We start from the raw sequence: 16,391 nt of genomic DNA on the forward strand, positions 1-16,391 counted from the left end.
CTTTTCATCTATCTGTGTGAGTAGAGAAAGGATACGCTTGGAAACGTAAACAGATTTTAAATCGAAGCGTATGGAAATTCGATCGAGGCTGCCTCCAATCTCTTTCTCTCTATATATATACATGTAGATATCAAATATTCGATGAAATTAAAATTTGTGAACGATAATTCTATATTTTTTAATCGTGTAATTTACGAACGTGCCCGCGCAAATTTTATCTAAAGTTTCTTTTCTTTTTCCTTTTTTCGTTCAATATTCAATAATTAATCAATATCGGGCGATATCGTAATTCTATTGTAGACAGAGAAATTGGAGAAATAATTTTATTATTTGATTCCATTCCATTTCTCGAGAAACGAGATCTCAAGGATAAAGTTAAGAAATATAAGTATTGATAGTCGCTATAAATTGCTATATATATATATATATATATATATATATATATATATACATATATATACATGATCGTTAAAATTTATGTAAGTAGATATCGTATTGATGTTTTTCACGCGATTATTTCTTTAATGTTTCAATTCGATGTAGCGACGCCATCTTAATTTTATGATGGTTTACGAAGGTTGGTTTATAGAAGGGATATCATCGAATTTATTGTGTTAATTGAAATTACGTGCAAGCATAATATTTTATGGATGACGAGAAACATATGGAACAGTTATATATTCGACCTTTCGATAAAATTCAACCGAATTGATTTTTTGAAAAGGTATTTCTTCCTCATATCTCAAATTCCACTTTTCAAAGAAAAATCCAACACATGAAAATATTTCGTGACTTTCTTATAATATTTAAAATTAAACTTGCCTTTTTCTTCTCATATTTTCAATATATTTTCAAACATTCAATATTTAAAAATACATTTTGAAAGGAAAGAAATTTTATTTCGAGCGTTTTTGATTCTTATATATAGAGACTTGCTAAATAAAAATTTTTCTCGAACGAGTTTTATTTCTTCAATCTTTCATCAGAAAGAATCCATCATCGTCCACGATAATTATCGCTCGAAATAAGTAGTGTCGTCACACGGGACACAGCACGATCTCTCGGCGAATATTCGTTTCCACGAACTTTCTAAGCCCCTTAGTGTCCTCCAACTTCAATTCCACGACCGTTCCCCAGCCTCGTGGAAGATGGATTGTGGAGCATTAACGCGATATCCACGAGAGGGGAGCACGATTCCAAATTCAAATCTCAATCTTACTTGGGGCGAGAGAGGAGGCACGTTACGTCTTAATTAGACGGTCCACGGCTAACATGGCATTAAACAAACAAAGGGGATTCTATCAGTCCAGCCAAAGATGTACATCACGACAATGCATCATTGAGATCCTGCTTCTTTTCATAGATTCAATCGTAAACAATTGAATTTCATTGCGACGAAAATTCCTATAAAAATTTTTACACTTTCTCTCAAACGTGTGAAAATTTTTAATAATTCAGGGAGACAAAATCGAGATTGAGATCGTTACTTTATCCTGTTATCAATACTTTATATACAAATAAAAAATTATAACGATAATTATAATATTAACGGGAAATAAATTTATCACGTTTCCTTATTTCATCAATTTTTCAGATTGGAAGATTAAGTGAAGATGCGATTTTCCACGTGATAATAATAATAATTTCCTCTTCTCCTCTCTTTTTTTGCGGTTCACGTGATGGATGCGAGTATGCACGGCAAACACGTGACGCTTGCGTGCGGTTCAAAACCGAGTGTGATCAATACGCGTACGCGTACTCCGTGCGTACGATCGTCATGTGTGCCATGCGTGATGCAAACGCGTTTTTCATCCTACAATTGCGAATTTATCGCGGGCCTCTATTTTTCATTCCAAACCGATTCCGTCGCGTTAATGAATTCCTCGACTTTCTCCAACTACCGTCGTTTAGCACGTTTCTGTTCAGATCAGAAGTGAAGGGAGAATAATTAAAAATGAATTAGAGAGAGAGGGAGGCCGCATTTGTTATTAATCTTGCTTCGTCACGGATATTTCATAAGTCGAAAAAGCATGCAATCTTTTTCCAAGGAGTGAACGAAATTTTGAAAACTTTAAAAAATCCTCCATTCTCCACGAGTTTTAATTCTCTAAAAAAAAAAAGAAAATATAAATAATTCTTCTGCTCGATAATTCGCTTCAATTTCGCATCGTGTCGTAGATTGGCCACTTGTAGATTTTTTTTTCGATTTTCCCCTCCCCCACAGTGTCCTGGAATGTCCATCCTCGCGGAGCGGAAATTTCTGCGCAAATATTGATTCACCGGGTTTCAGAAAATTTCGGGCAGGGAATTCGGTGTATCGTTGGTCGGACATCGTGTATCCAAAAAATATCCTTGTCCTCGGAACGGAATATAATCCTCTCCTTGCCGTTTAAGAGTTACACGCCGGTATCCTGGATCGAAGGAGCGGTTGGAAACTTGGCACGAAACTTCCATCCGGAGTTAGGTCGGACGAAGCTCGAAGAAAGGATGCTCAACAAGTTGGCGAGATGACTTGCGGCTTCGAGCCGAGGATCTGTTATCTATACGTATCTGTACGTATTAAGACGATACAGGGAAATTTCCTCCTGGCAGAGATACGATAACTATTCGCGTGTCCAGATAAACCGAAACTGAATTGTTCATTGAAAATGGATTAGGATGCGAGCATTCGAGTTTGAACGAAACTATTATGTGATTTGTATAGTTTGGAGATTTAAAAAAAAAAAGAAATATCTTTGTTGAAACGTTATTAATTCGTTAACAATTATTTTTTAATCGTATGGAAAGAATGTAAAACGATCAATTTCGAAGTCCAAATTTTATTGATTGGAATCTGTTAAAATCTTATCGTTCGTTCTTTTTGGAATTATATTCTCTCTCTTGGCCTCGATCAAATTTTATTGATTGCTCGTTATATATCGGGTGTATTTGAAGCTAAAGTTAATAATAAAGTTAAATAACTATTTCTGAAAAAAAAAGGACTGGATGTAGGAAAGTGTTACGATGACAGTGTTTGGAAATGTTCAATATGGATTGGGAAAATATTTGCTCTTTGTCCTCTGACACTTGGTTACATGCATCGACACGATTAAATTTCGACATTATTGCGTTACAAGAATACGTATATGTACGCGCGAGAGAAACAATTAAATCAAACAGTCAGTGCTGATTCTTTCTAATTCTTAAAAAATAGCTACAACATTCTAAATTCAATTCTTTTTCTATCTAAAGTTTCTATTTATTCTTTTAAAAAATACGATATATAATTGTATTGTTGGTCTAGCAAACTCGAATTACGTTATCAAGAAAAGGAAAAGAGAAATTCTCCTTTTCACGGATTTGAAAAAACAAAATTGACTTGCCTGTTAAGAAGGATAATCGTCGCATGGCCGGAAACGGATGATTCCCGCTCGTGTCCAGAAGATCAAGCTGGTGGACTTCGCCTTTAATCCTGTACAGCTTTCGGTGGAAGTCCTCGATCGTCGGTGTGTAACTCTCCTCGAACTTGTTGGACAAAAATCTGCGATCAAATTCACATTTTTTTATATAATGAGCGATAACTCACTTCGAGAAACCTTCTTTTTTTTAAAAAAAGAAGAATTCGATCGAGAGATAATTATAAAGTAAATTTTTATTTATGAACAACACTCGCGTGTTCCATCTCCATTTTTTATTTTTTGGAATCAAAAATATGTATATATTTAAACGTTACACGTTACGTGTTCCACGATGGATTATTTTTCGCGCGAAATTAAATCGTTTTGTTGCATTAGCGCAACAACCGACCAAGTTCGATCGTGCGGAACGCGAATCGACGGGAAGGAAAATATCGAAAATTTTCATATTGCGTTAATAATCCCGTTGGAAAAGTTATCGGGAGTACGGATCCAATTGTTAAACGTAACTTTTGTCGAAATGCTCATTTCTATTTGTTGAAATTGAATAAAGATATATAGATCGAGTTTTAAATATCGGATCCTTTGTTGTATCGGTGTATAATTTTTGATTTTACTCGATGCGTTATATTATTGCGTAATAATATATTATAGAATTCAATAGAAATCCGTTTGCAAATTATATGCAAACATACATGATCTCAATGGAAAGAAATTATTACAGATATTTCTTTCGAAACTGTTCACGTTTCCATTAAATATTCCCAATATTCGCGGATAAAAAAATATTTTATTCATCTTCATCCCTCTTTAATCAACCACGAGACTATTTTTCAATAAATTTTCGAATAAAAAATCGAATAGAATAGAAATCTTCTATTTCTAATATGAAAATATCGAGAGAATGAACGAAAGAGAAACGAGCAAATCTTATTAATGTTTATAAGAATCAAAAGCTATTAAAAAAAAAAGTCACTATCGAAACAAAGAAACATAATCTACCAAAAATTATTCCGGTTCCTGGAGGATAGGGCGTAAAGACCGCGAATGGAATCGTCGAGAGACCGAAGTGGAAATTCCCGTGGCGAGTCCATTAGCAAGTCGAGCGTCGTAACGCGTGGTTAACGAAACCGGAGACAATACCAGCCGCATTTACGCCGAACTGAATCGAATTCGAGGCGAGCGAAACTCGCTTGTTTAGAGGCGAAACTCGAATCGTGAACAAAGGAAAAGCTCCCGCTCGTTGTTGAAAACTTTTCGAAATCGGATCGGCGACGAGGAATTTTCGATGATTTCTGCTCGATCGGAAGCAATCTATCGCCGCTACTAAATTTGCGGCACGTTTTCCACGCCGGCGAACACCGTGTCCATTTTCTAACCCGCCGCGGTTAAAAATATCACCGTGTTGAAAGCGCCTCTGATTTCGGGGGTGGAAGCGAACCGATACGATGGTTTCGTTCACAGAGTTTTGATCATCGTTCGAATGATCGTAGCTGTTATCGATGGAAAAGACGAGGTGTATATCGATCGATATATAGATATCGAATGTAATTATCGAGCTTTTTTTTTTTTAATATTGTTTTTTTTAATCGATTTTACAGAAAAGAAATTACTCGATTATATTCTCCGTTATATTTTTAATGGAATTTTCAGCGAGAAAGATTTTGAAATTTTTGAAAATTTCCTTGTTCATTTTGTTTAATCGCAAAAAGCTGCGAAACAAATTACTAGTAATCTACAAAATTCTTTCGTAAAGATTAAACTAGAAATTTTTTCGTTGATCGATAAAATGAGTGATATTTTTTTAGTAACGATTGGAATCTAGATTTTCAACTTTTGATACGATCATTTTCTCTACGTTGAGACTTGTATTATTGGATTAATGAAGAAGAGATGATAATGATATATTAATTTGTTTAACGAATAAATATATAAAGAACGAATTCTTTTTTTCACGAATTAAGATTTATTACGGAATCGATTTGAACGATTTATATTTCCTCGCATGGAGCTTTCAACGAGACGATATTTTTTAAACTGAAAGCGTATATACGTGTGCTTTTCACCGATGGAAAATACAAGATCGTGGGGAAAAATACAATAATATCATCGATAGGATCGCTTTGAATCGCGACGCAACGAGGAATTTCTTTCGATTGTACGTCGAATCAATTGGGAATAATATTTCAAATAAACGCTCGTTACCATTTTGAACGTTGTTTAAAAAGTCTTTGAACCTTGCTTGCTTTTCGCCCGGATAAAAGATTTTAACGCAAATTTCTGAATTTTTGTAAAATAAGTTATAAAGTATTGAAATAATTACTATCGTTTGAAGAATAGTGTTTCTGATTTTTTATAAAAATGTTAAATTTTCTATAAAGCAAATCAGAATATTAAATATATATTTCATAATTTTCTAATAATAAATTTATGTTACGATCAAAGGAATATGATATATATTCTTTTTTTTGTAAATGTCCACGTATAATAATTCACGACATTCCGGATTTTTAGACTAAAGAATAAAGTAGCAATCTTGGTCGCGTTTCAAAATATAAAATCCGAAAATATTTTTATATTTTTTCGCAAAATTATATTCCCTATGCACGTGCAATTTCCGACCCAATTTCTGTAATTCTTTCAAAAGAGAAAAAAAAAAAAAATATGAGATGGCAAGGGAAAAGTCTTCAAAGGATCAATTCTAAAATACTTGAAAATACTCGAATTCTTGATAAAAATATTTTATATTTTCTTGATAAAAAAATCTTTGAATCCTATAGTTTTATTAAAAAACAATATTCAAAATTTGATTAATCTTGTTTGTCGAGAAACAATGTTATACGTAACATTTCTTTTTTCTTTATATGTTATAATAATATATTTAAAAATAATAAATGATACGAAAAAAATCACGATCCGTTTTTACCGACAACCATTGGTCAGTTAAAATAAACGAGGATTTATTATAATCGATCGATTTAATTTTCCTTGTTATTAATCTCCTCGAGCCGATGTGCTCGTCTGCCACGCACGTTCCATACTAAAGTCGTATCGTGTATTCGTGTTTCTCCGATTATCGAATAATAAATTCGACTTTCGATCGTCTGTTTCTATATATTCGTTGTGTTTATATATTCTCGACTTCGAAAGTCGGTTTCGAAACGCGTTAATAATTCCCTCGTTTATTTCTTACGTATATTATTTGCCAATCGTGATATTTTTTACAAGATTTATTTATTTATTTTTTTATATAATGATGCAAGATTTTTACGATACTAACATCGCGTCAACAAATAATAATTCAATTCCTATCCACACATTTTTAGACATATTTCACGTTTATTATTTATATTTTTTTATATACTGCAAGAATTCTCCCCTTCTTTCTCTCTTCTTTCAATATAAAAATATATATATATTCCAATCTTTATATATATATAAAATTTATTAGAAAACATTATATATATTTCTTATATACTGCAAGAATTCCCCTTCTTCTTTCTTTCTTTTTTCAATATAAAAATATATATATATATATATATATATATATATATATATATATATATATATAAAAAGATTGAAGATTATTGTGCTATAATGGCCACACATTTTTAGAGATATTTCACATTTATTATTTCCCCTCTTCTTTCTTTCTTTTTTCAATATAAAAAAAAATATATATATATATAAAAATTGAAAATTACCCTGCCACAATGGCCACACATTTTTAGAGATATTTCACATTTATTATCTATATTTTTTATATACTGCAAGAATTCCCTCCTTCTTTCTCTCTTCTTTCAATATAAAAATATATGTGTATATATTTAAAAAGATTGAAAATTACCATGCTATAATGGAGATATTTCACGTTTATTATTTATATTTTTTATATATTGCAAGAATCTCCCCCCTTTTTCCTCTCTTCTTTCAATATAAAAATATATATATATTTAAAAATATTTATTTAATATTAAATATTTAAAAAAAAATATATATATATATATATATATATTTTTAAAAAGATTGAAAATTACCATGCTACAATGGAGATATTTCACGTTTATTATTTATATTTTTTATATATTGCAAGAATTCCTCCTTCTTTCTCTCTTCTTTCAATATAAAAATATATATTTAAAAATATTTATTTAATATTAAATATTTAAAAATATATATATATATATATATATATATTTAAAAAGATTGAAAATTACCATGCTACAATGGAGATATTTCACGTTTATTATTTATATTTTTTATACGTATATATAAAAAAAGATTGAAAATTACCGTGCTACAATGGCCGTTTTTCCAACTCTCGCGCTACCGAGCATAACCAGACGATAGCAATTGCGGGGCGGTGGTTTGCACGCGTCCTCCTGCGAGGACGTGGACGCGGGGCTGGGGCTGACCGGGATCGGAAGGATGCCATCCTCCGAGCCTGAGGGCCCCTCCAACTCGGGGCCCGCCTGTGCACCCCTTCGCCCCCGATTGATTCGCTGCTCGGCCTCCTCTGTTGCGCTTCCGCTTCTGCACAGCCTCTGCGCGCAGCACACGAGTCGGCCGCACGCCTCCAGCTGGAACGAAAATCCTTGTCAATCAATATTAACCACGTAAGCAATTTTTCGATCGTCGGCTCGATCCAGTTCGCTTATAAATCTGCGAAATATATTTCATCCTCGGCGGATTGATTTCCGGAGCTTGGAAGTTTCGCCAGTTTTTTAATTTATTTGTTCTCGATCGTTGTATCGATGATATATTTCCATGCAAGTTTCCCTTCTAGAAAAAAATATCGGTGAATGTAAATTTTATTTTGAATATTCATTACTGCGAAAGAAGAAAAAAGAGAATTGTGTGTAAAAATTGTGCGAAACGATGCTTTCAGACAATAATAAGTCTTGTAAAAATTTGCCAGAGATCGATGGACGGATGATTTTTTTAATGAAATGATAAAACGAAAAAGAAAAGAGAAAAGATGAAATATATTGGCTATTGAAAAAGAAAAAGAAATGTATGTAAAATTTGGAAATAATTATTTGAGTTTGTTGAGAAGAGACAAGTCAATGTTTTATATTAAAATATATATTTTAATCGATCAACAACAAGTTTTAATAAAGTGTCGACGCAATTGTTTTTTTCCCCGCGTGCATCGAATTTTCATCAATCAGCTGGTGTCATCGCCGATCCGAAAAAAAAAATGTTAATACGAAACATAATACGCTTTCTTTTGAAAGTGAACACGATACCGGGAAATCCAATATTCTGAATACCAGTGGAACAAATTCGCGGCATGTGATCTCGTTAAATTCGACATGACGCGTTTTTATGCTCCGCCGGCGTGTAATTGGACGTGCATAACAGAAATTATATTTTCTACTACTTGGAACCCGGCCAAATTTCGCGGACTTCTTCCACTACTTGTGCATTCTAAATTAAGTACAATTAACGACACCTCTTTACCTTTTCGACAGAATTTAACATTCTATACGCATTCTAAATTCTTGAAATATTATTGATTTAAAAATTTTACTTTTCAAAAAATATTTTGAAGTCGTGAAATTTAAAAAATATATATATGCACATAAATAATTAATCTTCATGCAAATGCGCGTATTTCTTTTTTTACGTCAATTTTATCTGGATGATACTTAAAATACTTGAAAGCGAATTTAATTCTGAATAATTATGATAAGACGTTACGACGCGACAAAAAATTTGAACATTCATAATAGAGGAGGAAGTAAAAAAAAAAAAAAAAAAACACTTTAACCCATAAATATTTATAAATTGGATATAAATAATGTTAATTTCCTGGAAAATTACGAGAAAAAAATCGTTATGTAATGCAAACGATCGTAAGTATATACATAATAATTAATTAATAGTAACATTTTAGAAATAAATCTAATCACTTAATATCCATTTATCTATCATTTGCATATATTTTATATATATAATATAGATCGTAAATTAATCAACACGATGTGTACATTTTTCACAAATTATTTGAACATTTCGATATAGTTTTTAATTAAATGAAAAATATTAAGTGCAAAAGACTTACTTCAACTATTGCACATATTGTGTGTACGCAATATAGAAGAATTCAGGAACGAAAATATTGAAATCCTCAACGCGTATTACAAGATATGGTCAACATTCCCGACTGTGCGATAAATATTGTTTACGCAGCGTGAATACGACAGATTTAATTAACAGTTTTAATTTTTTTTTTCTCGCATTGATATACGTAACACCGAGTTAACGAAGGTTATCGTGATCATCGATGCAGTTGTTTAATTGGAAAAAGTTCTTGTTATACGCGTATTATCGGCTTGAAAAATCGGCCCGTTTGTTGGAAAACATCGTGCACGATTATTACATCGGTTGGAAGGAAATATATATTCGAAGAAGATACAATAATTTGATCAAAACAAAAAGAAACAAAAACGAAAACATTTTAAAAATATTTTTGCGCGTTTTTTTTTACGATATCGCGAGTCAATTTGTTGAAATGCAAAAATATCGAATTTCGTGCGGGAAATTTGATTCTACGTGAAAACCGATGGATAAATCGGCGGGAAAAAATTGAAATTAAAACGGTAAATAATTTTTAAATATCTCATTTCGTTTTCATCGATTATTCAAATCGAATCGAATTAAAATTAATTCGATCCACTATTACTCTCGCCATTGAATCAATTTGGTTAATTTCTTTTTTTTCAACTAATAATTTTCTATCCCTATCTAATTGATAATTCTTCAATGGTCTAATACACGCATAACAATTCAATTTCGCTACTTTTTCGTACAATTTTCTAAAGATTCGTCGCTTTTATACCACCACGTGTATTTTCACGGTACGTAATTAAACGGACATTTAATTAAATGCGATTTTAGGATTCCGACCTGGATTCGTGACATTGTCGCCCAGTAGTGTCGGTTAATTAGGTTTGATCAATTTCTATCATTTATTCAGATCGAGCAAATTAGCATGCACAGATCGTAGAATTGGTTAATAATAATTTCGTTTCACTTGCCGGCCGATAATCTCGAGACGCGAATTGTCGATGAATCGGGAACACGGTAATTTCCGGTACAATTTCAATTAATTAACGGATTCTTCACATACACACACATATATATAAGTCGATAAACTCGAAATAAATTCACGCGATTTATCGTAACGTACGCGGTCAACTCGATCCTTTTTTAACGATCGACCATCGTCCTTGAAGTGGTTCTCGAATAATAATCCATTTCGCAGCCAACAGATTGAACAAACGATCGTAAAAACGTTGAGAGAGTAAAACCACGTCGAGGATAAAAGTGCAATAATTGGAATTTTGCGAAAAGGGCTTATTCCATGGAGCTTCGAAGAAGGAGATCGTACGTGATATTTCGAGATGAAAGGTCAATTTTTCCAGGCTTCTGGATCCTTCTTTGTCTTTCATTTTTTAACAACCGTCGTAACAAGTATTACAAAGTATTGGAAAGAGTTTCATCATTATGATTTGGAATTTATCATAGAGAAAATAAACAAGACTAATAATTTTCTTTTATAAATTTCGTTATCACAATTTACTTATTCCTTAATCAATCCAATTTTCTAAAAATAATTTATAATTCTAATCCAATGATTAACGTAACACGAGGAACGTCTGTTCTCTCTCAACTTTTTTCACTTGAAATTTTCTTCACTTTTTAAAAAATTTAACCTTTCCATTCCTCCACCTTTGCATATATTCTTAGAAAAAGAAGGAAAGAAAAAAGGAATATCTCAAGAAAATTTCCTTCTCATCGTGGACTTAAACAAGGAAACACGTAGGAAGAAAAATAAGGGGGGAGAAGGCGTTATTAATCACACGGCTAAATATCACGGCTCGTGTTATCGAGTTTCCAGAAGAGGGAAGGCTTTCTTTTTTTAAAAGGCATTTCCATTTTATCCCACATACATCGGGGGGGAAAGAGGTCTTCTTTCGATTTTTTCCTCTTCGTTGTGCTACACGTAAAAAATTATAAGCCTTCATCGCCTTCCTCGACACGCCACGTCGAGTTACATAACGGATTTTCCTTTGGATCAATTTCCTTTCCTTTCTTTTCTTTTTCTTCTTCTCCTTTTTCTTTTTTTTTTATCGACGTTCGGTGTTCGAGTCAAAGTTGAGAAGCTGCTTGTCCTTTAAAAAAAAAAAGACTTAGAAACGAGGGATCAAACGAGCCGAGATCGGACAAATACGACGGGGATATATTTTCCAAAGCGAAAAAAAAAGAAAAAAGAAGACGTAAGTTGTTTAATCTGACGACAGAGGAAAACCGTTTTTTCTTATATCGATTTGTCCTGTTCGCGAAATTAAATTCTGTTAAAAAACGTTTTATTCGAGAAGAAGTGTCCGTTATCTGATAACTGTTCTCCTCGATTCGACGGATTAGAACGTTGGAAATGGCTTTCGCGTTAAGTTTCGCGAAACATGCCCGAGTAACTCGAACATTACACGATAAAAAGCGTACAACTATAAATAACTTGCCCCTTCGCAACGTTCTCTTTACGGCTATTTTTATTGTCTCGGATAAATCAATTAAAATATCGTTACGATAGATGAAGAAAGATTCAACGAATCACTTTTAAAAAAGTCTCGTATATTTTTCTGTCGTCTCAAGTTCATCGCGTATAAATTCACGATAATTCGCTTTAATTATTTAACGGGAGGTGCTGCTATCTAGCGATGGAAACGAGAATTAAAACCGCTAATGCACGATGCAATTCTATTGCAAAAAACGATTAATAATAATAGAATCGAAGAATTCTTTTCTCATCTATTGAAGAAATTTAATCTCCAAAATCATTACTTTTTCACAAACATTTCTCGTTACATGTAACGTTGCCAAAAAAGAAAAAAAAGAAAATCACTTTTCACAGAACACACGAGAGACTAACTAATATCGAATGATGTACACGAAAATTCGTCTCTCGTATTCCCTTCCTATTCGAAACGGTTCCCTGACTAATTGATTCATTTTTCCCCGCTTCTGATAGAGTGTCATTGTGTAGAAAAAAAGTTAGAAAGAAAAAAGTAGAAAAAAAAAAAGAAGAAGAAGAAATATTGTCAGGCTTTATACGAATGAGCGAACAAAGTTGGCGCTGGTGGGATCCGTCCCACTTTCCCTTAACAAGCGCGATAAAATTGTGCACATGGGGTCGTGTAATATGCAAATAACAAAGAGAGAAGGAAAAAGGTGGTTGGACGAAAAAAGAAAAAAAAAAGGAGGAGGAGGAGAAGCATCGCGATTTTTTTTATTCGATCGTAACTCCATTAATTGTCGGGGAAGACGGGGCAAATGGACGGGGCTTGCTGCTCCAAGAAATTTGATTAAGTTCGATTGGCACGATCTCCAATTACCCGCTCAGGAAAGAAAAAGAAGAGATCTGCTCGAAATAAAGCGTGTAATTAAACGTTACGAGCTGAAAAATATGATATTATCCCACACGTATATTTTCCTTAGAGATATAGAACGAACAGGATGGAATCGGATTTCGAAATGGGCTTGGGATGGACACGATCATTGGCCAATTAAAATAGCAAATGTTTATCGCGTGGAACAGGTTTGAAGATTTATTCCAGAAATTCGAATAAACACGAAAATTGATATTCATCAGAAAAATATCATATCTCACTTGTTGAATTATAGACTGCGAATTTTTAGATGAAGCTTAAATTTTATATATTATAATTATGTTAATCACTTTGAATATTTGTCTAAAAATTTTCCACAAACTCTTTTTCACTTTGTCTCCCTTCATCCAATACGAATTTGAATAAGCCTCGATTGAAATTTTTATAATACTTAAAAATATCAACATTTCTATGTATATATATATATGTATATATGAAATGCAAAACGCATAATCATTTTCAAATCTATTCATTTCGACTTACTCGTGAAAAACACGAGTTTAGGTTATTATTTAATTCTCGTATCCGTGTCAAAGGCTCGTGATCATGAATAATTCAAGTCAAATGCGTGATCGAAACCAATAGGAAGCGTTATAGCGTGGGACGGATAAAAAGCAACGATTTGGTTTGGCAAACCGTCGATTTATCCATTGTTTTTCGCACCTGCAATGTTCCGTGATTTATCTTTTTTTTTTCTTTTTTAAAATATCTGTATGGAAACAGAGTGGAGCAAAAATTGAGTTGTAAAAAAAAAATAGGTACGAAAGAAGAAAATTTTGAAAGTAGATCCAGGAAAGTTTATCCAAAGTTCAAAGTTTTGTTAAAAAGTTATAAACGACACGTATAAATAAAAGAAGCGCGAGGGGAAAAAATAATAATTGATTTGCTTTTGTACGAGAGCGAGGAACAAGTTAACAATTAGCTATCGATATCCCGCTTCAAAATACTTTATCTTGTTCAATAGATGTAAAGCCGACATGGGATGGAAAATTGAATTTATTACTCTGCCAAGTTCACTCATACTGCGCGTTCAATCTCAATGAATGAATCATCAATTCTTCATAACAGCTCGTATTCCCGATACGCACTTTTCTTCCTCTATCACTTTTCCTTTCGAACTTTTCCACGAATAAAGTTTAAAAATATCTGATAAATAACGTTGGAGACTAAAAAAAAAACGTTATCACAATTTTTCTCTTCGTATCTTTTCCCTTTATACGTTATATCTTCTAATATTTATCGCTTCTTTTTTAATGCACAACACTCACCCACTTCGAGCTTTGTTACAACTTCTTATCTCAAATAAGTTTATACGATAATTAATAAATAGTTTACGAAATAGTATTTCAAGATCAATTTAATACCGATAATTACTTCCGATTCAATATCCTCGAATGACTTTTTCAAGTTTCATTAATCCTCTTGCAATTAACATCCGAATATTCCACGCAAACGTAACGTCTCGAGTACTCTCGATAAGTGGCTCGATCCTTCTATAAATGTCCGCTTCTTCCGTTCGTATCGTACAATACACATGCTTGTGCGCGAGTCGTCACGCAATTGCGAGCGCACACTTTACTTTGATTTATACGATCGTTTCGGCCGTGATGCGAACACGACATTCGAGAAATCCCCCTTTATCTGTTATTCAATGGACTCGTGTTAACCTATTTTTAAAGCGGCACGCTTGAATAATGTTTATGGAAATAGGGAGATCACGCAGCGGTGCTATGAATAATAGAAACTGTAATAAAATTAAAGAAGGGTGGTAGTGATAAATACATGATTTATTATTATGCATTATATGTCGGTTTTTACGAGTGTTACGTAAGTAGAAGGAAGAAAAGGGAAAGAAAAGAGAAAAGATTCCATCATTTTCATCAATGGGACGAGAGATTCAAGTAGGTCACGTTTATAAACGCTCGATAAATGTGCCCACAAATGTGCTATAAATGCTCGCATGCAAGGTTGGTAAAACGGATTTGAAACGTATATATATATATATATATATACGTGAGAGATGATTAAGAGTGTAACAGAAATAAAAATCCACGAATTTTTGCTTGAAATTGGAATTCTTCGTTCCAATTCGAAAAAGCACGTGTAGGTTCTCTCAAGAAAAATCAAGAATTATCGTTAATATTAACTCTAGACTCTAATTTTTTCTCCCTTTAATGTATAAAGTTACACAATTTCGATATTTCGTTTTCAAAATTCACTTTCAACTTGATCCCTCGAAATTCTCTCGAAGCAAACGCATCGGCACAAGCATCCCTTAAGATTCGATAATCCCATTGTGTTTCATCGCTGCAGCAATTATCATCGTATTTCAAATTGAATCCGCAGCGAAGAGGGAAGAGATCCGTTTCCACGAGAGAGGGCACGAACGAAGGGGCCATTTATGACACGATTGCCGTTTCTTTTGTTCCCAAATTGTTGTTTCAAACGCAATCCCCATTACAAGAGGCGGGAGTTATTACGTAAAACTCGATAATGGTAACCGGCACGCATTTCGGTTCGGTTAATTGCTACTTTTTCCCGCTCGAAATCTCCGCAAATGCTGGTTCAACGTTTTATTAAAAAACACGTGGACTTTTTAATTCGACCGCCTTCGTTCTCGATCGCTTTTTTTAGAAAAAAAAAGGAAGATTTTCGTCACATTTGATCCATGAAATAGAAAAGTAACTTCATCGAATATTCTCGATTTTTGGATAAATCTACGTACGCATGTTTTTTTTTGTTTCTTCCGATTTAAAATTCAGAACTTAAATTATAAATAACTCCACGTGATGTGACGTGCCCCATTTCGTCTCATCGTGTTCGGGAAAAATAATTGGAAATGTGAAAAGTTATTTTTTCTCAACTTGCAAATTTTTAACTTTAAATTAAACGCGTGTACTAATGAACAACGTTGAAAGATTTCGCGCAAGAAATAATTCACTATTGCATTTTGAGATTACAAGTATCTCAATGTTTTTTCTTCTTTTATCCTCGAAGGGAGTTTCGAAGGAAATCGATAAGATAAATTCTTCGAATAAATAAAATTTTCTTTTCTTTTTTCCCTCTCTTTTTATAGATCCATGATACGATCCTCGTTTCGCCCATCCTTCAAATAAAGTGGATCGCATCGATATACACGTATCCAAGTATCCAAAGTGTTATGAGATTGTCGTGAAATACGAGGGATCGATTCCTTCAATGGGTCGATTTCATAAATCAAAAGTATCGCGGATATATACCCGCTCATCCTTCAAAAAGTTTTTTTGATACTCGAGTTTAACTCACGGAGGCTAAAGTGGTTCGCAATACGCGCGTAATACGAACGTTACAGGGATCGTCCATAAAAGTGTCCCTCGTCGCTTCTTTTATCCACTTCACTGCCAATTTTGCGTTTCCATTCCATCCACCATCCTTTATCCCAAGATCGCTTTCTTCTTTTCTTATCTTCGATCAAAGATTTTTAAATCCTTCCTTGGATCTAAAGACGATTTTAAAAATTTTAAATTTCTCCCTCTCCGTCAATCTCAAATGTATTCTTATA

At 33.2% G+C, this 16,391-nt stretch overlaps 1 protein-coding gene and 1 long non-coding RNA gene across 4 annotated transcripts in view; one reads left to right on the forward strand and one right to left on the reverse strand.

The window, feature by feature from the left end:
• LOC409966 (dexamethasone-induced Ras-related protein 1) overlaps positions 1–16,391 on the reverse strand; it is a 50,405-nt gene that overhangs the window by 10,189 nt on the left and 23,825 nt on the right. For 2 of the 3 annotated variants that reach the window (XM_026446022.1, XM_016914712.2), the window contains exons 2-3: positions 7,689–7,975; positions 3,363–3,520 (exon numbers count right to left, since the gene is read on the reverse strand). In XM_026446022.1, the coding sequence (XP_026301807.1) occupies positions 3,363–3,520; positions 7,689–7,732 (202 nt within the window). In that variant the 5' untranslated portion in view covers positions 7,733–7,975. Of the gene's footprint in view, positions 1–3,362; positions 3,521–7,688; positions 7,976–13,853; positions 14,017–14,118; positions 14,424–16,391 lie in introns of those variants that run through there. The other variant, XM_016914714.2, reaches the window with a different exon arrangement.
• On the forward strand, positions 9,566–12,484 carry LOC113219392. The gene is made up of 2 exons (XR_003306478.1): positions 9,566–10,000; positions 10,666–12,484. It is a non-coding gene; the product is annotated as an uncharacterized LOC113219392 (long non-coding RNA).

Source organism: Apis mellifera, linkage group LG1, assembly GCF_003254395.2.
Source record: "Apis mellifera strain DH4 linkage group LG1, Amel_HAv3.1, whole genome shotgun sequence".
Lineage (NCBI taxonomy): Eukaryota > Metazoa > Arthropoda > Insecta > Hymenoptera > Apidae > Apis > Apis mellifera.